The sequence below is a fragment of the Bos javanicus genome, chromosome X (assembly GCF_032452875.1).
Source record: "Bos javanicus breed banteng chromosome X, ARS-OSU_banteng_1.0, whole genome shotgun sequence".
Taxonomy (NCBI): Eukaryota; Metazoa; Chordata; class Mammalia; order Artiodactyla; family Bovidae; genus Bos; species Bos javanicus.
The window spans coordinates 96,622,634-96,644,846 of NC_083897.1; the positions used below are offsets into that span (position 1 = coordinate 96,622,634).

At 38.3% G+C, this 22,213-nt stretch overlaps 1 protein-coding gene across 9 annotated transcripts in view; it reads right to left on the minus strand.

Moving 5' to 3' along the window:
- The window catches only part of HEPH (hephaestin), a 146,075-nt gene that overhangs the window by 5,096 nt on the left and 118,766 nt on the right, over positions 1-22,213 (minus strand). For 7 of the 9 annotated variants that reach the window (XM_061410290.1, XM_061410293.1, XM_061410292.1 and 4 more), the window contains 4 exons: positions 8,534-8,640; positions 6,985-7,210; positions 4,448-4,587; positions 2,959-3,121 (listed from right to left, as the gene is read on the minus strand). The exons of the other annotated variants lie outside the window; for them this stretch is intronic. In XM_061410290.1, the coding sequence (XP_061266274.1) occupies positions 2,959-3,121; positions 4,448-4,587; positions 6,985-7,210; positions 8,534-8,640 (636 nt within the window). The remainder of the gene's footprint in view (positions 1-2,958; positions 3,122-4,447; positions 4,588-6,984; positions 7,211-8,533; positions 8,641-22,213) is intronic. 9 annotated transcript variants of the gene reach the window in all.

The following is a 22,213-nucleotide window of genomic DNA, read 5'->3' on the forward strand; positions in this document are numbered from 1 at the left end:
TGCTTCAGTCATGTCTGACTCTGTGAAACCCCATAGACGGCAGCCCACTAGGCTCCTCTCTGTCCATGGGATTTTCCAGGCAAGAACACTGGAGTGGGTTGCCATTTACTCTTCCAATGCATGAAAGTGAAAAGTCAAAGTGAAGTCGCTCAGTCGTGTCCGACTCTTAGCGACCCCATGGACTGCAGCCTACCAGGCTACTCCGTCCATGTGATTTGCCAGGCAAGAGTACTGGAGTGGGGTGCCATTTCCTTCTCCTTTGAGTCTCAATATTTGGCTAGAAAAAAACGCAACCACTTCTTATCACTGTTACCTAGCAGTTCTCTTCATTCATGAAAGTCTTCGGTACGTGCTTCAGTCTTTATTGTCCTCAATTCCCACTGTAGGTATTGACCTATCTAACACTCAAGTCTCACAGTTTTTGGACCTCTTAACCCCAACAAATTTCAAATATACTCTAACTCTGGTCACATTGGCCTAATTATGCAGAACTGCTTCATCTCAAATGTCTAACAATGCTCTTCTATTCTATGTTCTAATGCAACTTACTCCATTTAACCTTTTATTTTATCCTCTCATGAAGATCTCTAGCTCTTGGACAGTTCAGTTTTTTTTCCCCAACTCACCAGCTTCATCTTGTTTTTCCTTCCATTCCTAGTCAGGTTAGACTCCATTGTTTATCACTTCAACTACTAGATTACCTGGACTGTTACAATCATTTGCTGAAACCCCAGTAACTATATTTTCTTTTTTCATATATATCCTGAATGCTGGTGGAGAAACATCATACAATTGTAAATATAAGTATTCTATTTTTTTAAGTATAAGTAAGTATTATTTGGGTACAAATTTAAGTCCTCAATGCTGCTTGGCAGTAATGAACTTATCTTCCACCACTCAGAGTAACTTTTCCCCCCACTTCCAAGAGTGGTTATTTCAAACCTTTGCCCACTTTTCTCAAGCGCCTTACTCTAACCTCTGTCTTTCACTTCATTACAGATGAAACATAGCCCATCAGACAGAAATAGTCTATCTTTTTCGTCAAACTTTTCACCCAAACCTACATATTGATCATTTCCTCTCACCCAAAGCTACACATTCATCCTTTCCTCTCTCCTTTTAGTAGAAAAATGGCCTTACTCCACTTTAATATTTTATTGTAGCTTTGGCTTTCATTCTCTGCTACTTCCACAGGAAGCTTTTTCCAACAATCAGTCTTTTATTCCCTATCTGCCTTCAGCTCTTCTCTCTGGTTGGCCTGGTTAGCTCATATGTAACTGGAACAACATCACATTAGACTATAGGGTGTCAAACAAACAAAATAAAAATAGGTAAAATTATGGACTGGCTCATTATTAAAAAGAGACATGAGCTATTCTTTATGGACATTTCTTGATGACATGTATTGATGCAGTGTCTTATATAATAAATGGTCCATATTTGAGATGACCTGCCATTACACATGGAGACAATCTATTGCTTTGTATCTATAGGATCTTGGTGATACAACAATTCGCCACTTGACTTTAATTCTAAGGACTGACAAAACACACTAAAGAATTATATGTGCTTGTCTTTGAGGTAGGGAGTAGTACTATAGTGGTAGCTAGAAGACACATTCTAGCAATATGTTACCAGAGAACAAAGTTTTCCAAAGATATAGGAAATGATAATGTACAATCATTTGTCTCCTTTCCTGGGGTTAAACGGAAGAGTTGTATTTTCTACCATGCTTTTCTAGACCTATTTGAATGCCTAAAGACATTTTCCCACTTTCTATTTATGCTGATAGAATGCCAGTGGCAAGGAATCCCAGAATACCTACCTCAATATTAAGTAAAGTGAAAGTGAAAGTCGCTCAGTCGTGTCCGACTCTTTGCGATCCCATGGACTATACACTCCATGGAATTCTCCAAGCCAGAATACTGGAGTGGATAACCTTTCTCTTCTCCAGGGGATCTTCCCAACCCAGGAATCAAACCCAGGTCTTCTGCATTACAGGTGGATTTTTCACCAGCTGAGCCACAAGGGAAGCCCAAGAATACTGGGGTGGGTAGCCTATCCCTTCTTCAGCGGATCTTCCCAACCCAGGAATTGAACCATGGTCTCCTGCATTGTAGATGGATTCTTTACCAATTGAGCTATCAGGGAAGCCCCTCTCAATATTACCTCTCAATAGTTTTCAAAACAGCGTGACTTAAACAAAAACAAACAAACAAAAAAAACCTCCCTGAATTTCTGTGGGCCCTAAGAGTTTCTATTGGGCCTCTTGGGAGGGGGATAATGATGAGTACTGGATTCAGGTTAAGAGGCACAAGAATGAGACTCAACCTTTTAACACCCCAAAGACATAAAATTCAACACAACCTACTCTTCTATGTTCTTGGTGATGAATAAAGATTGATAAAGAAACTACCCTGGCTATTACTTCTCCATATAACAAATAAAAGGAAAACTTTTTACCACCCTTGGTAGCATCTGTCTGGGATTAGTTTTAATTGAAAGCTAATTATCTCTTTTAAGCCTTAGACAGTCTCCACAAACAAACCAGTTAAGGGGTAGCTGTTGGAATTATATTTCTTCCTTTAGAAAAAAAAAAAAAAAACCTCATTAACAAGATTCTTTGAACTAGCTAGTACCTAATAAATTCTAAAGTAATAAATTTATATACAAATTAAATGTGTTGAAAGGAAGCAAGTCTATACTAAGCATCAATGCATAGAGCCCACTCAGTTTCAGGCTGAGTCAATTCATTGGAGCTCAACAGATGTCGAAGAAATTAGGAGGCATGACCAGGGGAGCAACAAGGTTGACAGAACACCTGGGGGGGGGGGGCTGGGTTTTGTTTTAAAACCTGGTACTTATTGGGATCAGATGACAGATGCAAGAGACTTCTTGGGATTTTCTGGTTCTTATAGACTAGATACAACACTAGAAGATGGCATAGTTAGGCTTTACCTCTTTGGGACAAGACCGTAAAGACTGTCTCCATGCCAGCATGGACATGGTCAGTAACATGGCAGTGAAGCAGCCATGTCCCAGGGTTGCTGGCCACCATCTCCACAACCTCAAAGGTCCCTGGAAACAAATCCACTACATCTGCCCGGTAGCTCTCTCCACTCTGCAAAAGAGATTGGTGGTGGGAGAGAAAAAGTGAAGGGTATAACAATCATCTCAGAGTTTATAGAAAGTATAAGGCTTTGTTATCCACATCAGGTACATAGGACTCCAAGAGAGCAGCTAAAAGATTCTACCTTATCTATCTTCTCTGTGAACCCACCCATACAAACTGACTCAACAGAGGAGACTCTCTCTTCCTACTTTTCTCAAAGTGACCCAAAGTTAAATCAATTCCAACTCTCATTAGGGGGCTAAAAACTAGTATATCCATACATTTTAGCAGGTTTAAGCCTTGACCCCTAGGAAAGATCCACGTATTTCCTTTAGAAATAAAACTCAGTTTGCTTTATCTTCCATACCACCACCTTTATCAGCATTTCTAAATCTTTTATGTTATTCAATCACTAAGTTGTGTCCAATTCTTTGAGACCCCACGGACTTCAGCATGCCAGGCTTCCCTGTCCTTCACTATCTCCCAGGGTTTGCTGAAATTCATGCTCGTTGAGTCAGCGATGCCATCCAACCATCTCATCCTCTGTCGCCCCCTTCTTCTTTTGCCCTCAATCTTTCCCAGCATCAGGGTCTTTTCCAATGAGTCAGCTCTTCACATCAGGTGGCCAGAGTACTGGAACTTCAGCTTCAGCTTTAGCATCAGTCCTTCCAATGAATATTCAGGGTTGATTTCCTTAAGGATTGCCTGGTTTGATCTCCTTACTGTCCAAGGGACTCTCAAGAGTTTTCTACAGCACCACAGTTTGAAAGCATCATTTTTCCAGTGCTCAGCCTTCTTTATGGTCCAACTCTCACATCCATACATGACTACTGGAAAAACCATAGTTTTGACTATATGGACCTTTGTCAGCAAGTCCACTCATTAATGACTACAACTCTAACCCCCTTTCCTAAGACAAAATCTTCAAAACCCACATGTTGTCCAATGTAGTTTTTGAATTGAAGTTCAGGAATGGATTAAGGATTTTCAGAGATCATGAAACAATTGTCTTAAATTTCTTGCTCTTAGGATGACTGCTCACTGGGCCTCAAGTCCCTGACTGAGATCTGATAACATTTATTCCTTTGATCTTCCTATCCCATAAATAAGCCACTCATTTCTTTTGTATCAAAGGGGAAAGATAAGGCTTGGAGGACAATGACTGACCTTGGGATACAAACCCAAACTAGATTTCTCTGCTCAATACTCCACGTGCAATACCTTTCATCTTTTAACTGATTATTATCTTGTTTCTTGCTTTCCTCTTCCTTCTCAATGGATATTAGATAACTCCTAGAATCACCCCTGAGGGACTCAGCCCTCTTTCTAGCTCACCCGGTAGAGAAAGCTTTCTGCATGGAAATGGACAGTGTGTAGGTCAATATCTTGTCCCATTGCCATCATGTACCAGGCCACTCGTTCTCCTTGGTACATTGTAAGGCCCATGAGGTTGGCATAGAGCTTTCCATTAATGGCTGTAAGAGAAGAAAAAGTATTTTGTATATCTCATTTCGACTTACCACTGCCACTACCATAAAGATAATCCCTATCATCTCTGATGACAGCAGCATCCTCCTAGCTTCTCTCTTTTCTACTCCATTTGTCCCTCTCCAATATATCTCCCACATTGGTGCTATAAGAGTGGTCTCTCTAATAACTAGTATGACCATGTCATTCTGCTGCTTAAAATACCTTAAAAGCCACCCCCCCCCCCGCCCCGCCCAAAAGATCAAGTCCAACAAGGTCCTTCAAAATATAGTCCCAAGCTTTCCCATATGTGTCTAACACTATCTAACATATTTCAATTAGGGTAATTTCTTAACCATCCCTTATTTTGGCCCCTTATTCATGTTCTTTGTGTTCTTGCTCGTGTTTCTGATCTTCCCTCTCAAAAATTCTTCCTTTTACTCATCTTTTCAAAGCTCAGTCATATTTTCACTTCTTCTAACAATAGTTCCCTGATCTTTTTCCTCTTAGGACCCCTCATTCTCTGCATCCTCTTCCACATCTAAACTCCTCCAGTACTATCTGTATCACTCTTTGGAACTCACTAGAAACTGCCTCCTACATTCATCTATCTTTTAATTTGTGGAATTTCATATCCCCAAATAGGTTGAAGGTTTTTAATAAGCAGGAAATAAATGTATATACTATAACACTGTACTCGTATTCTTCAGAACACCAAGCAGACACCTGATCCTACAATATATGTTAAAAAATACTTGTCACATTCTTGGAATTAATAATGATATTAATGCATGGGACTCCCTATCTGCTTCTTCCCAGGACACATCTAATGCTCTAAAGATAATAAACCATTCAGCACTGTGTTAATTCACACTTTCAAGAGTATACCCAGGATAAACTTCTCCACTTTTAATATTTTCATAGAGGGAAGATAATTGATACTCTTCATCCAAGAGAGGAAATAATGGAAGGAACATTTATAGCCTGTTTATTTACTCTAGTCAAATTTTGTATTTGAGAAAGGAACTAAATATACTCAACTCAGCCCCATTCTGAATCTTCTCTCTCTTAGATCAGACCACTGGAAGTGGTGCAAATGGATTTGTTATTCCATCATGGGGAAGATTTTGCCTCTGAAAAGAAGGAGGGCTGTTTTTGTCCCTCTATGTCAATAACAGGACATAAAATCTACCCATTGTTGGGGCAGTATTAGCAAGCCCATTTTGCTGCAAAACTAAATTCAGTTTGCCAACTAGCTTTGTCAGTAAGTTCACATTTGATCTTAAGCAGCTCTGTCTCTTTCTCAATTAGTTCAGAAATCTAGACAGGAAGGAAGGTCTTATTTATTTGCTCTCAGACTCCAACATTACTTTTTTTGTTGTTTTATCTCTAATGCCCACATTCAGAGAGTGTTCAATAAATACTTGATAGATAAGTAGACTGATATCTGAAGAGTTGGATGAATAAACACTTAAACATCAAATGGAAATGAGCATTAGCCAAACCCCTGCACTAGCAAGATCTGTGTCCTCATTCCATTTGGTTTTGGGCAATTTATTTATCAGATTTGAAAGGAGCTAAAAAGTCACTCTGTAATGTATTTGAGTCAACAGATCCAATGTGAATAACTTATATTTCCATCAAGGGGAAATAGCTATAATTTGTGTGACAATGAGATACTACTATTGAGTTCCAGTAGAGTAGCTATCAAAGTTTCAATTTACCCTCAAATCAAAGAAATATTGCACTACTACATTCCCCTGCACTGAAATTCTTCCTCTTAGTTGAGATTTTCTCTATTTTTAAAAGATACACAAATATGTAGAACAAAGGAAGGTTTGGGTGCACAATTTCCCTCCAAAATCCATTTAAGCATCAAAAAGTTCTTATTTGTAATATAACCCAGTATGTTGCTCTTTGAGGCTCTCTCTCCAATCCTTCCATCTGTAAATATAACCATTGTTTCAAAAATAGATTAAAAGACAAGCTGTCCTTCATTTATCTATATTAGAATCCATTGATAAAACATATCTCAGATCCAGAGTGGCAAGGAAACAAGATAATATTGAGAAACTAAATTCAGAATTTTTAAGTAGAGAGGCCCTAATCAGCCAGTGCACCAGGTACATTGAGGGTCATAAATGTCTGTCTTGCACTTTCTAACAGGTTAAAATGTGCTCGTGTTACCACAGCAACTTTATAGAGTCAGCTTCCTGCTTTCTGAGCACCTGATCTAACATGAACCACATTATAGATAATACTGTAGTACTAGACATTTCTTCTAATGTGTCCCCATTCCACCTTCCTAACCTTTCAGAGATTACATTCCCTTAGGTTGTGATGGGCCTATCAAAAATACCTCCATGAAACCAGTAAGGAAATGGGATAGGTTCCTTTCTACAGACCATGCATTTTATTGCTCTCCAAGAAAGTCTCATCCTGTAGGTTAACACGGCCTGGATCCTGGGACCCATAAGTTTCCACATTCTCCTCCAGATACCAAGACTTGTTCTCATCAAAAATCAAGAATAACAAGGCAAATTCTCGGTTCATGTCACGTCGTCCTCCGTAGGGCTCCAGGATGCCTTTTCGGCAGATGGCCAAGGGTCCCACCAGGCCACTGTACATGTCCTGAGGATGGGGAAGGAATGAACAAGATGTAGTTGTTCCTGGGCAATAGGTGCTCTACAGGGAGATAGGCTGACATCCAAGCCCACTGTGTCCTCAGCACTTTATCATAATGCCTTGTATTTATAAGAGGCTCAACTGTATTATCTGAATCTATCTTCACAACCACCTTGGGGCATAGGTAAGATATGCTATTTCACCTATGATTTATCTCTGCAGGAATATTCATTGATCTCCAAACCCACCAATCACTTTCACAACCCAGTGCCTTTTCTCAGGTTGTTTCTTCTTCTTTGTAATGCCCACTCCTACACCATATCCCTTATCTTATGTTATACCACTATTCCACTTTTAAGTCTCAAAGTGCATCTACTTATCATCACATTGCCTTCTCTAGTTTCCCTTTCATTCTCTCCTCCAAATAGAATTAACCACTCTCTCATGGACCCCATAGCACTTTCTATTAAATAGTTTTAAGTAGTTGCTAACACTATGCTATGTTTAAAATTCATTACATATATATATATATATATATATATATATATATATATATATAGCTTCCCGTGTAGCTCAGTAAGTAAAGTATCAGCTTGCCATGTGGGAGAGACCTAGCCTCATTATATATTTTACTTATATTTTATATATTCAATGCTAATATTATGTTTATATTCATCTGTTTCCCATAGCTATTATAGATCTCACTCTTTGAAGATGGGAATTGAATCTTATACTTTTATCATCAAAAGAGCCAGGTAAAATGCCTAAAATGTAGTAGGCTCTCAATAAATTGATTGCTGGCATCTGGCTGTGGTTGGCTGGCCACACAGATTAGCCTTTTCCAGATGAGAAATCAGAGGCAGAATGACTTGCCTAAAGTCAATCAAAAGATAAGACAGAACCAAATTTGGGCTAGAAACCTAATCTCTTGACAACCAATTCTAAGTTCCTAAAATGATAACATATTGCCTTATACTATTCAAGAAGAAGAAACAAGGAAGAAAGCCCTCAGAACAAACATGGGTGCTACCTAATCATTTTATCTCTCCTTTTTCCTATTAAAACAAGCTCGGGATTTGAGGAATTTCCCTCAGTCCCTGGACTTCAGTGCTGGGCTCTTTACCACATCTGTTTATTTATTTTTTTTTTTTTTCTTCCGGCCCCGCCCCGCCCGGCCCGCGCGCCGCCGCACTGCGGCTCCCACGGATCCCTCCGCGCCTCTCTCCGGACTGTCGGGCCCGCGGCTCACCACATCTGTTTAATAGCTTCTTTTTCCTAGGCAGTCTGCCCATTTCTGAGACATCTCCAAGAAGCCAATATTGCCTTTACCTTGATGGGATCCACTGCAGAATAGTAGATCCAAGAAACACAAGCAGAATCATTGAGACCAGGGCCAGATCTCTCTGGAATGTTCCATTGGTAAGTGAGAACCTCACCTAGAAAGGATAAAATAAATCTCCAGTTGGACCAGGTCAGAAATGCCTCCCAGTTCCCAGGTATCCCTAAAAGGCTGTGGCAGGTGAGTCCCAGGACCTTTAAGATATTTCTTCATCATTTCCATACCAATATTCATTTTATTTTTGTGACTTTATTCTTCTCCCTCCTGGGACACCCTTAGCTTCTCTTTTACTGTCCTTGTCTTTAAAGATCCAGGTCCAAACTTCTAGTGAGGCAGCTCTGCTACTGTTCTCCCTGTTTATCATGTCCTTCCTTCTTTAACTCTGTTCTGATCTCCTTTTCCTGCTGATGCTTCCTAAATGCAGCTGTTCAAAGTTCTGTCTCTAGTCCTCTTCTCCTGTTTTTCCATATGCTCCCCATGGAAGCTTTCAGCCATCTTTCTGATGTCAATTTTAATCTGTGTGTACTGATGACTCAAATAGCCAGATCTTCCTTGTCATTAAGTTGTAATCCAAAACTTTCAATCATATACTGGAATTTTTTATTTATGTATTTAATGGAATTAACAGAAATGAACTACTATGTATAAAATAGATAAGCTACAAGAATATACTGTATAGCACAAGGAATTGTAATTATCATATAATATCATATAATGGAGAATAATATCATATAATGGAGAATAATATGCAAAAATGCTGAATCACAACGCTGCATATATGAAGTTAACATAATTTTGTAAATCAAAGATACTGGACGTCTTTTGAAAGTTGACCTGACAACACATAAAAAACTAAAATTGTTATGAATTCACCTTCCTCCTTTGGGAAAAAAATGCTATTACTCAATCCGTGCTCCCAGTATCTAGTGATGACATCAAAATCCTCCTAATTACCTAGATTCAAAAATGTAGTTTACTTTGTCTCCCCACTCTCATGAATTTAAAATCCAACTAAATGGCAAGTCTTACTGATTGAACCTCTATATTATATTTTATAATCATATTCTCTTCCTTCCAATTCCTGATATTTTCGCGCCAGTTTAGATGCTTATTTTAAAGACTGGACTAGGTTCCGAGCCAAGATGGTGGAGGAGTAGGACGGGGAGAACACTTTCTCCCAGACAAATTCATCAAAAGAACATTTAAACGCCGAGTAAATTCCACAAAACAACTTCTGAATGCCAGCAGAGGACATCAGGCACCCGGAAAAGCAACCCAAGTCTTCGAAAGGAGCTCGACAGAACAAGTGAGCTTAAAAAAAAAAAAAGTGTCCTCCACCATCCCCTTCGTGTCAGGGCGGAAACCAGACACTGAAGAGATCAGCAAACAGAAGAAGCTATAACAGCTACAGGCAATAGATTAAAACCCTGTGGTTACTACCGACTACATAGGAAGGGGCCTATAGATCTTGAGAAATATAAGTCGGACCAAGGAACTAGCCAAAAATGAAGTGAACCCACAATACTCACAACAAAACCAGAAAAAGTCCTAGATATATTTTTACTATTTTTACAATCATTCTTTCTTTTTTTTTAATTTAAAAAAAAAATTTAAGTCCTCTATTATTCCTTTAATTTTCACTTTTATAACCTATTACTTTGCAAAAAAAAAAAACCCTATTTTTTTACAGCAAACTTCATATATATATTTTTTATAATTTTTTTTTCTTCTTCTTTTCTTTAACATTGTATTTTTGAAATTCCAAACTCTACTCTAGATTTTTAATTTTAGTTTTTTGGTATTGTTATCAATTTTCTACCTATAGTCTTTTTTGTAATTTCTGTGACTTTTTTTTCCCCTCTGTTTCTTTCTCTTCTTCTTTTATATAATATTGTATATCTGAAATTCCAAACTGTACTCTAGATTTTTAATTTATGCTTTTTGGTATTTGATATCAATTTTGTACCTGTATTTTCTTTATAATTTTTGCGACTTTGCTTGTTTTTGTTTTTGTTTCTCTCTCTCTTTTTCTTCTTCTTTTTTTTTAACATTGTATTTTTGAAATTCCAAACTCTACTCTAGATTTTTAACTTTTGCTTTTTGGTATTAGTTATTAATTTTGTACCTATATTTTCTTTATAATTTTCATGACCTTATTTTAGTTTGTTCGTTTTTTCTCTTTCTTTTCCTTCTTCTTTTCTTTAACATCATATTTTTGAAATTCCAAACTCTACTCTAGATTTTTAATTTTTGCTTTTATGTATTTGTTACCAATTTTGTACCTTTAAGAACCCAATCTTCAGTACCCATTTTTCACTAGGGAGCAAGATTACTGGCTTGACTGCTCTCTCTCCCTTTGGACTCTCCTTTTTCTCCACCAGGTCGCCTGTGTCTCCTCCCTAACCCTTCTCTACTCTACCCAACTCTGTGAATTTCTGTGTGTTCCAGACGGTGGAGAACACTTAGGGAACTGATTACTGGCTGGATCTGTTTCCCTCCTTTACATTCCCTCCTTTTATCCTCCTAGCCATCTCTGTCTCCTTCCTTCTTCTTCTCTTCTCCGTATAACTCCATGAACATCTCTGAGCGGTCCACTTGTGGAGTGCACATAAGGAAGTGATTACTGGCTAGCCCACTCTCTCCTCTATTGGTTCCACCTCATCTCATTCGGGTCACCTCTAACTCCCTCCTTCCTCTTCTCTTCTCCATGTAACACTGTGAAACTCTCTGGGTGACCCTCAAGGTAGAGAAACTTTTCATCTTTAATGTAGATGTTTTATCAATGGTGCTGTATAGAAGGAGAAGCTCTGAAACTACAGTAAAAATAACACCAATAACTGGAAGCACGAGGCTTAAGTCCAAACCCTGACTCCAGGGAACTCCTGACTCCAAGGAACATAAATTGACAGGAGCTCATCAAACGCCTCCATACCTACACTGAAACCAAGCACGACACAAGGGCCAACAAGTTCCAGGGCAAGACATACCAAGCAAATTCTCCAGCAACAAAGGAACACAGCCCTGAGCTTCAAGATACAGGCTGCCCAAAGTCACCCCAAAACCATAGACATCTCATAACTCAATACTGGACAATTCATTGCACTCCAGAGAGAAGAAATACAGCTCCACCTACCAGAACACCTACACAAGCTTCCCTCACTAGGAAACCTTGACAAGCCACCTGTACAAACCCACACACAGCAAGGAAACGCCACAATAAAGAGAACTCCACAAACTGCCAGAATACAGAAAGGACACCCCAAACTCAGCAATTTAAACAAGATGAAGAGACAGAGGAATACCCAGCAGATAAAGGAACAGGACAAATGCCCACCAAACCAAACAAAAGAGGAAGAGATAGGGAATCTACCTGATAAAGAATTTCGAATAATGATAGTGAAATTGATCCAAAATCTTGAAATCAAAATGGAATCACAGATAAATAGCCAGGAGACAAGGATTGAGAAGATGCAAGAAAGGTTTAACAAGGACCTAGAAGAAATAAAAAAGAGTCAATATATAAGGAATAATGCAATAAATGAAATTAAAAACACTCTGGAGGCAACAAATAGTAGAATAACAGAGGCAGAAGATAGGATTAGTGAATTAGAAGATAGAATGGTAGAAATAAATGAATCAGAGAGGATAAAAGAAAAACGAATTAAAAGAAATGAGGACAATCTCAGAGACCTCCAGGACAATATTAAACGCTACAACATTCGAATCATAGGGGTCCCAAAAGAAGAAGACAAAAAGAAAGACCATGAGAAAATACTTGAGGAGATACTAGTTGAAAACTTCCCTAAAATGGGGAAAGAAATAATCACCCAAGTCCAAGAAACCCAGAGAGTCCCAAACAGGATAAACCCAAGGAGAAACACCACAAGACACATATTAATCAAATTAACAAAGATCAAATACAAAGAACAAATGTTAAAAGCAGCAAGAGAAAAGCAACAAATAACACACAAGGGAATTCCCATAAGGATAACAGCTGATCTTTCAATAGAAACTCTTCAAGCCAGGAGGGAATGGCAAGACATACTTAAAATGATGAAAGAAAATAACCTACAGCCCAGATTATTGTACCCAGCAAGGATCTCATTCAAGTATGAAGGAGAAATCAAAAGCTTTTCAGACAAGCAAAAGCTGAGAGAATTCTGCACCACCAAACCAGCTCTCCAACAAATACTAAAGGATCTTCTCTAGACAGGAAACACAAAAACGGTGTATAAATTCAAGCCCAAAACAATAAAGTAAATGGCAATGTGATTGTACTTATCAGTAATTACCTTAAACGTAAATGGGTTGAATGCCCCAATCAAAAGACAAAGACTGGCTAAATGGATACAAAAACAAGACCCCTACATATGTTGTCTACAAGAGACCCACCTCAAAACAAGGGACACATACAGACTGAAAGTGAAGGGCTGGAAAAAGATTTTCCATGCAAATAGGGACCAAAAGAAAGCAGGAGTAGCAATACTTATATCAGATAAAATAGACTTTAAAACAAAGGCTGTGAAAAGAGACAAAGATGGTCACTACATAGTGATCAAAGGATCAATCCAAGAAGAAGATATAACATTTATAAATATATATGCACCCAACACGGGAGCACCGCAATATGTAAGACAAATGCTAACAAGTATGAAAGGAGAAATTAACAATAATACAATAATAGTGGGAGACTTTAATACCCCACTCACACCTATGGATAGATCAACTAAACAGAAAATTAACAAGGAAACACAAACTTTAAATGATACAATAGAACAGTTAGACCTAACTGATATCTATAGGACATTTCATCCCAAAACAATGAATTTCACCTTTTTCTCAAGCGCACATGGAACCTTCTCCAGGACAGATCACATCCTGGGCCATAAAGCTAGCCTTGGTAAATTCAAAAAAATAGAAATCATTCCCAGCATTTTTTCTGACGACAATGCAGTAAGATTAGATCTCAATTACAGGAGAAAACTATTAAAAAATCCAACATATGGAGGCTGAACAACACGTTGCTGAATAACCAACAAATCACAGAAGAAATCAAAAAAGAAATCAAAATTTGCATAGAAGCGAATGAAAATGAAAACACAACAACCCAAAACCTGTGGGACACTGTAAAAGCAGTCTAAAGGGGAAAGTTCATAGCAATACAGGCATAACTAAAGAAACAAGAAAAAAGTCAAATAAAAAACCTAACTCTACACCTAAAGCAACTAGAAAAGGAAGAAATGAAGAACCCCAGGGTTAGTAGAAGGAAAGAAATCTTAAAAATTAGAGCAGGAATAAATGCAAAACAAACAAAAGAGGCTATAGCAAAAATCAACAAAGCCAAAAGCTGGTTCTTTGAAAGGATAAATAAAATTGACAAAACATTAGCCAGAATCATCAAGAAACAAAAGGAGAAAAATCCAATCAATAAAATTAGAAATGAAAATGGAGAGATCACAACAGACAACACAGAAATACAAAGGATCGTAAGAGACTATTATCAACAACTATATGCCAATAAAATGGACAACGTAGAAGAAATGGACAAATTCTTAGAAAAATACAACTTTCCAAAACTGGACCAGGAAGAAATAGAAAATCTTAACAGACCCATCACAAGCACGGAAATTGAAATTGTAATCAAAAATCTTCCAGCAAACAAAAGCCCAGGTCCAGACGGCTTCACAGCTGAATTCTACCAAAAATTTAGAGAAGAGCTAACACCTATCCTGCTCAAACTCTTCCAGAAAATTGCAGAGGAAGGTAAACTTCCAAACTCATTCTATGAGGCCACCATCACCCTAATACCAAAACCTGACAAAGATCCCACAAAAAAAGAAAACAAGGGCCAATATCACTGATGAACATAGATGCAAAAATCCTTAACAAAAGTCTAGCAATCAGAATCCAACAACACATTAAAAAGATCATACACCATGACCAAGTGGACTTTATCCCAGGGATGCAAGGATTCTTCAATATCCGCAAATCAATCAATGTAATACACCACATTAACAAATTGAAAAATAAAAACCATATGATTATCTCAATAGATGCAGAGAAAGCCTTTGACAAAATTCAACATCCATTTATGATAAAAAAAAAAAAAAACTCTCCAGAAAGCAGGAATAGAAGGAACATACCTCAACATAATAAAAGCTATATATGACAAACCCACAGCAAACATCATCCTCAATGGTGAAAAACTGAAAGCATTTCCTCTAAAGTCAGGAACAAGACAAGGGTGCTCACTTTCACCTTTACTATTCAACATAGTTTTGGAAGTTTTGGCCACAGCAATCAGAGCAGAAAAAGAAATAAAAGGAATCCAAAATTGAAAAGAAGAAGTAAAACTCTCACTATTTGCAGATGACATGATCCTCTACATAGAAAACCCTAAAGACTCCACCAGAAAATTACTGGAACTAATCAATGATTATAGTAAAGTTGCAGGATATAAAATCAACACACAGAAATCCCTTGTATTCCTACACACTAATAATGAGAAAATAGAGAAATTAAGGAAACAATTCCATTCACCATTGCAACGGACAGAATAAAATACTTAGGAATATATCTACCTAAAGAAACTAAAGACCTATATATAGAAAACTATAAAACACTGGTGAAAGAAATCAAAGAGGACACTAATAGATGGAGAAATATACCATGTTCATGGATTGGAAGAATCAATATACTGAAAATGAGTATACTACCCAAAGCAATTTATAGATTCAATGCAATCCCTATCAAGCTACCAATGGTATTCTTCACAGAGCTAGAATAAATAATTTCACAATTTGTATGGAAATACAAAAAACCTTGAATAGCCAAATCTATCTTGAGAAAGAAGAATGGGACTGGAGGAATCAACCTACCTGACTTCAGGCTCTACTACAAAGCCACAGTTATCAAGACAGTATGGTACTGGCACAAAGACAGAAATATAGATCAATGGAACAAAATAGAAAGCCCAGGGGGGGTGGAGCCAAGATCGCAGAGGAGTAGGACAGGGAGAACACTTTCTCCTCCACAAATTCATCAAAAGAGCATTTAAACGTCAAGTAAATTCCACAAAACAACTTCTGAATGCCCGCAGAGGAGTTCCGTCCCGGGAAGGGAATCTTAAAAAGAGAGAAGTTTCCAAACACCAGGAAACCTTCTCACTGCCGAATCTGTGCCGAGCTTTGGAAGCACAGAGGGCAACATAACAGGGAGAAAAAATAAATAAACAATTAAAACTCGCAGATTGCAAGCCCTACGGTAACTCCCCCAGCAGAGAAGCAGCGCAGACGCCTGCATCCACCATTAGCAAGCGGGGGCTGGGCAGGGAGGCGTGGCGTGGGCTGCATTGCTGAGAGTAAGAATCTGGCCTGAATATCCTGAGCGCTATCTGAGCGAAATAATTTGGGCTAGCAAACCAGACTGTGGGATATCTACCATGCGAAAAGCCAGCCCTAACCTAAGACCGCCAGGCCCGCGCACGGAACAAAGGACTGAACAGAGATAGCCGGCTGCAGACCTTCCCCCTCGGGGGACAGGCAGCCAGAGCCGGAAGTGGGCAATCGCAGCCCCAGAGAGACATTATCTATAAGACTGTAAGCAGGCTTCTTTGCTAACTAAAACTTCTTGGGGGTCTGGACGGTCAACATCTGCCTGAGAAGGTGTGCCAGTTTTACACCCAGATAACCGAGTGGCGGGGAGGCGATAAGTCGCAGCATTGGCGCTCGCCAAACACCTCATCACCTGAGCTGCTCAGACCTGGGAAGAGCACAAAACGCAGGCCCAACTGAGTCTGCGCCTCTGAGGACTACCCGAGTACCTGAACCTGAGCGGCTTGGACCTGGGAGGTGCATGCAGCCCAGGGCCGGCCTTGGATTGTTCCCGGTGGAACAACCTAGAGTCCAAGCAGTGTGGACAGGGAGGCTACACGCGCCGTGAGCGGGGGCAGACCCAGGGTGGCTGAGGCACTGTGAGCCCACACCAGTGTTATTTGTTTGCAGCATCCCTCCCTCCCTCCCCACAGGGCGACTGAACAAGTAAGCCTTAAAAAAAAAAAAAAGTGTCCTCCACCATGCCCTTTGTGTCAGGGCGGAAACCAGGTACTGAAGAGACTAGCAAAAAGAAGAAGATACAACAGAGGGAAACGCCTTGGAAGCTACAGGCAATAGATCAAAACCCTGTGGTTACTACGGACTACATAGGAAGGGGCCTATAGATCTTGAGAAATATAAGTCTGACCAAGGAACTAGCCAAAAATGAACTGAACCCACAACACCCACAAAAAAACCAAGAAAGTCCTAGATATATTTTTATTATTTTTACGATCATTCTTTTTTTTTTTAATTAAAAAAAAAAATTTAAGTCCTCTATTGTTCCTTTAATTTTCACTCTTATAACCTATTACATTGCAAAAAAAAAAAAAGAGACCCTATTTTTTTCTTCTTCAGCAAACTTCATATATATATATTTTATAATTTTTTGACCTAGTTTTTTTGGTTTTGTTTTTTTCTTCTTTTCTTTAACATTGTATTTTTGAAATTCCAAACTCTACTCTAGATTTTTAATTTTCGCTTTTTGGTATATGTTATCAATTTTGTACCTATAGTTTTTTTTTTTATATATAATTTCTGTGACTTTTTTTTTTCTTTTCTTCTTTTCTTCTCTGTTTCTTTCTCTTCTTCTTTTATATAACATTGTATATCTGAAATTCCAAACTCTGCTCTAGATTTTTAATTTTTGCTTTTTGGTGTTACTTATCAATTTTGTACCTGTACTTTCTTTATAATTTTCGCGACCTTGTTTGTTTTTGTTTGTTCGTTTTTTCTCTCTTTCTTTTCCTTCTTCTTTTCTTTAACATTGTATTTTTGAAATTCCAAACTCTACTCTAGATTTTTAATTTTTGCTTTTATGTATTTGTTACCAATTTTGTACCTTTAAGGACCCAATCTTCAGGACCCATTTTTCACTAGGGAGTGAGATTACTGGCTTGACTGCTCTCTCTCCCTTTGGACTCTCCTTTTTCTCCACCAGGTCGCCTGTGTCTCCTCCCTAACCCCTCTCTACTCTACCCAACTCTGTGAATTTCTGTGTGTTCCAGATGGTGGAGAACACTTAGGGAACTGATTACTGGCTGCATCTGTCTCCCTCCTTTTCATTCCCCCCTTTTACCCTTCGGGCCACCTCTGTCACCTTCCTCCTTCTTCTCTTCTCTGTATAACTCCGTGAACATCTCTGAGTGGTCCAGTTGTGGAGTGCACATAAGGAAGTGACTACTGGCTAGCCCACTCTCTCCACTATTGATTCACCTCATCTCATTTGGGTCACCTCTAACTCCCTCCTCCCTCTTCTCTTCTCCATGTAACACTGTGAACCTCTCTGAGTGACCCTCACCATAGAGAAACTTTTCATCTTTAATGTAGATGTTTTATCAATGGTGCTGTATAGAAGGAGAAGTTTTGAAACTACTGTAAAAATAAGACCGATAACCGGAAGCAGGAGACGTAAGTCCAAACCCTGACTCCAGGGAACTCCTGACTCCAAGGAACATTAATTGACAGGAGCTCATCAAATGCCTCCATACCGACACTGAAACCAAGCACCACACAAGGGCCAATAAGTTCCAGGGCAAGACATACCAAGCAAATTCTCCAGCAACAAAGGAACACAGCCCTGAGCTTCAAGATACAGGCTGCCCAAAGTCACCCCAAAACCATAGACATCTCATAACTCATTACTGGACATTTCATTGCACTCCAGAGAGAAGAAATATAGCTCCACCCACCAGAACACCGACACAAGCTTCCCTAACCAGGAAACCTTGACAAGCCACCTGTACAAACCCACACACAGCGAGGAAACGCCACAATAAAGAGAACTCCACAAACTGCCAGAATACAGAAAGGACACCCCAAACTCAGCAATTTAAACAAGGTGAAGAGACAGAGGAATACTCAGCAGATAAAGGAACAGGATAAATGCCCACCAAACCAAACAAAAGAGGAAGAGATAGGGAATCTACCTGATAAAGAATTTCGAATAATGATAGTGAAATTGATCCAAAATCTTGAAATCAAAATGGAATCACAGATAAATAGCCAGGAGACAAGGATTGAGAAGATGCAAGAAAGGTTTAACAAGGACCTAGAAGAAATAAAAAAGAGTCAATATATAAGGAATAATGCAATAAATGAAATTAAAAACACTCTGGAGGCAACAAATAGTAGAATAACAGAGGCAGAAGATAGGATTAGTGAATTAGAAGATAGAATGGTAGAAATAAATGAATCAGAGAGGATAAAAGAAAAACGAATTAAAAGAAATGAGGACAATCTCAGAGACCTCCAGGACAATATTAAACGCTACAACATTCGAATCATAGGGGTTCCAGAAGAAGAAGACAAAAAGAAAGACCATGAGAAAATACTTGAGGAGATAATAGTGGAAAACTTCCCTAAAATGGGGAAGGAAATAATCACCCAAGTCCAAGAAACCCAGAGAGTCCCAAACAGGATAAACCCAAGGTGAAACACCCCAAGACACATATTAATCAAATTAACTAAGGTCAAACACAAAGAACAAATATTAAAAGCAGCAAGGGAAAAACAACAAATAACACACAAGGGAATTCCCATAAGGATAACAGCTGATCTTTCAATAGAAACTCTTCAAGCCAGGAGGGAATGGCAAGACATACTTAAAATGATGAAAGAAAATAACCTACAGCCCAGATTATTGTACCCAGCAAGGATCTCATTCAAGTATGAAGGAGAAATCAAAAGCTTTTCAGATAAGCAAAAGCTGAGACAATTCTGCACCACCGAACCAGCTCTCCAACAAATACTAAAGGATCTTCTCTACACAGGAAACACAAAAACGGTGTATAAACTTGAACCCAAAACAATAAAGTAAATGGCAACGGGATCATACTTATCAGTAATTACCTTAAACATAAATGGGTTGAATGCCCCAACCAAAAGACAAAGACTGGCTGAATGGATACAAAAACAAGACCCCTACATATGTTGTCTACAAGAGACCCACCTCAAAACAGGGGACACATACAGACTGAAAGTGAAGGGCTGGAAAAAGATTTTCCATGCAAATAGGGACCAAAAGAAAGCAGGAGTAGCAATACTCATATCAGATAAAATAGACTAAAACAAAGGCTGTGAAAAGAGACAAAGAAGGTCACTACATAATGACCAAAGGATCAATCCAAGAAGAAGATAAAACAATTATAAATATATATGCACCCAACACGGGAGCACCACAGTACGTAAGACAAATGCTCACAAGTATGAAAGGAGAAATTAACAGTAACACAATAATAGTGGGAGACTTTAATACCCCACTTACACCTATGGATAGATCAACTAAACAGAAAATTAACAAGGAAACACAAACTTTAAATGATACAATAGACCAGTTAGACCTAATTGATATATATAGGACATTTCTTCCCAAAACAATGAATTTCACCTTTTTCTCAAGCGCACATGGAACCTTCTCCAGGACAGATCACATCCTGGGCCATAAAGCTAGCCTTGGTAAATTCAAAAAAACAGAAATCATTCCCAGCATTTTTTCTGACCACAATGCAGTAAGATTAGATCTCAATTACAGGAGAAAAACTATTAAAAATTCCAACATATGGAAGCTGAACAACACGGTGCTGAATAACCAACAAATCACAGAAGAAATCAAAAAAGAAATCAAAATTTGCATAGAAACGAATGAAAATGAAAACACAACAACCCAAAACCTGTGGGACACGGTAAAAGCAGTCCTAAGGGGAAAGTTCATAGCAATACAGGCACAACTCAAGAAACAAGAAAAAAGTCAAATAAATAACCTAACTCTACACCTAAAGCAACTAGAAAAGGAAGAAATGAAGAACCCCAGGGTTAGTAGAAGGAAAGAAATCTTAAAAATTAGAGCAGAAACAAATGCAAAAGAAACAAAAGAGACCATAGCAAAAATCAACAAAACCAAAAGCTGGTTCTTTGAAAGGATAAATAAAATTGACAAACCATTAGCCAGGCTCATCAAGAAATACAGGGAGAAAAATCAAATCAACAAAATTAGAAACGAAAATGGAGAGATCACAACAGAAAACACAGAAATACAAAGGATCATAAGAGACAATCAACAATTATATGCCAATAAAATGGACAACGTGGAAGAAATGGACAAATTCTTAGAAAAGTACAACTTTCCAAAACTGGACCAGGAAGAAATAGAAAATCTTAACAGACCCATCACAAGCACGGAAATGGAAACTGTAATAAAAAATCTTCCAGCAAACAAAAGCCCAGGTCCAGACGGCTTCACAGCTGAATTCTACCAAAAATTTAGAGAAGAGCTAACACCTATCCTGCTCAAACTCTTCCAGAAAATTGCAGAGGAAGGTAAACTTCCAAACTCATTCTATGAGGCCACCAACACCCTAATACCAAAACCTGACAAAGATCCCACAAAAAAAGAAAACTACAGGCCAATATCACTGATGAACATAGATGCAAAAATCCTTAACAAAATTCCAGCAATCAGAATCCAACAACACATTAAAAAGATCATACACCATGACCAAGTGGGCTTTATCCCAGGGATGCAAGGATTCTTCAATATCTGCAAATCAATCAATGTAATACACCACATTAACAAACTGAAAAATAAAAACCATATGATTATCTCAATAGATGCAGAGAAAGCCTTTGACAAAATTCAACATCCATTTATGATAAAAACTCTCCAGAAAGCAGGAATAGAGGGAACATACCTCAACATAATAAAAGCTATATACGACAAACCCACAGCAAACATTATCTTCAATGGGGAAAAATTGAAAGCATTTCCTCTAAAGTCAGGAACAAGACAAGGGTGCCCACTTTCACCATTACTATTGAACATAGTTTTAGAAGTTTTGGCCACAGCAATCAGAGCAGAAAAAGAAATAAAAGGAATCCAAATAGGAAAAGAAGAAGTAAAACTCTCACTATTTGCAGATGACATGATCCTCTACATAGAAAACCCTAAAGATTCCACCAGAAAATTACTAGAACTAATCAATGATTATAGTAAAGTTGCAGGATATAAAGTCAACACACAGAAATCCCTTGCATTCCTATACACTAATAATGAGAAAACAGAAAGAGAAATTAAGGAAAAAATTCCATTAACCATTGCAACGGAAAGAATATATCTACCTAAAGAAACTAAAGACCTATATATAGAAAACTATAAAACACTGGTGAAAGAAATCAAAGAGGACACTAATAGATGGAGAAATATACCATGTTCATGGATTGGAAGAATCAATATAGTGAAAATGAGTATACTACCCAAAGCAATTTATAGATTCAACGCAATCCCTATCAAGCTACCAACAGTATTCTTCACAGAGCTAGAACAAATAATTTCACAATTTATATGGAAATACAAAGAACCTCGAATAGCCAAAGCTATCTTGAGAAAGAAGAATGGAACTGGAGGAATCAACCTACTTGACTTCAGGCTCTACTACAAAGCCACAGTTATCAAGACAGTATGGTACTGGCACAAAGACAGAAATATCGATCAATGGAATAAAATAGAAAGCCCAGAGATAAATCCACGCACATATGGACACCTTATCTTTGACAAAGGAGGCAAGAATATACAATGGATTA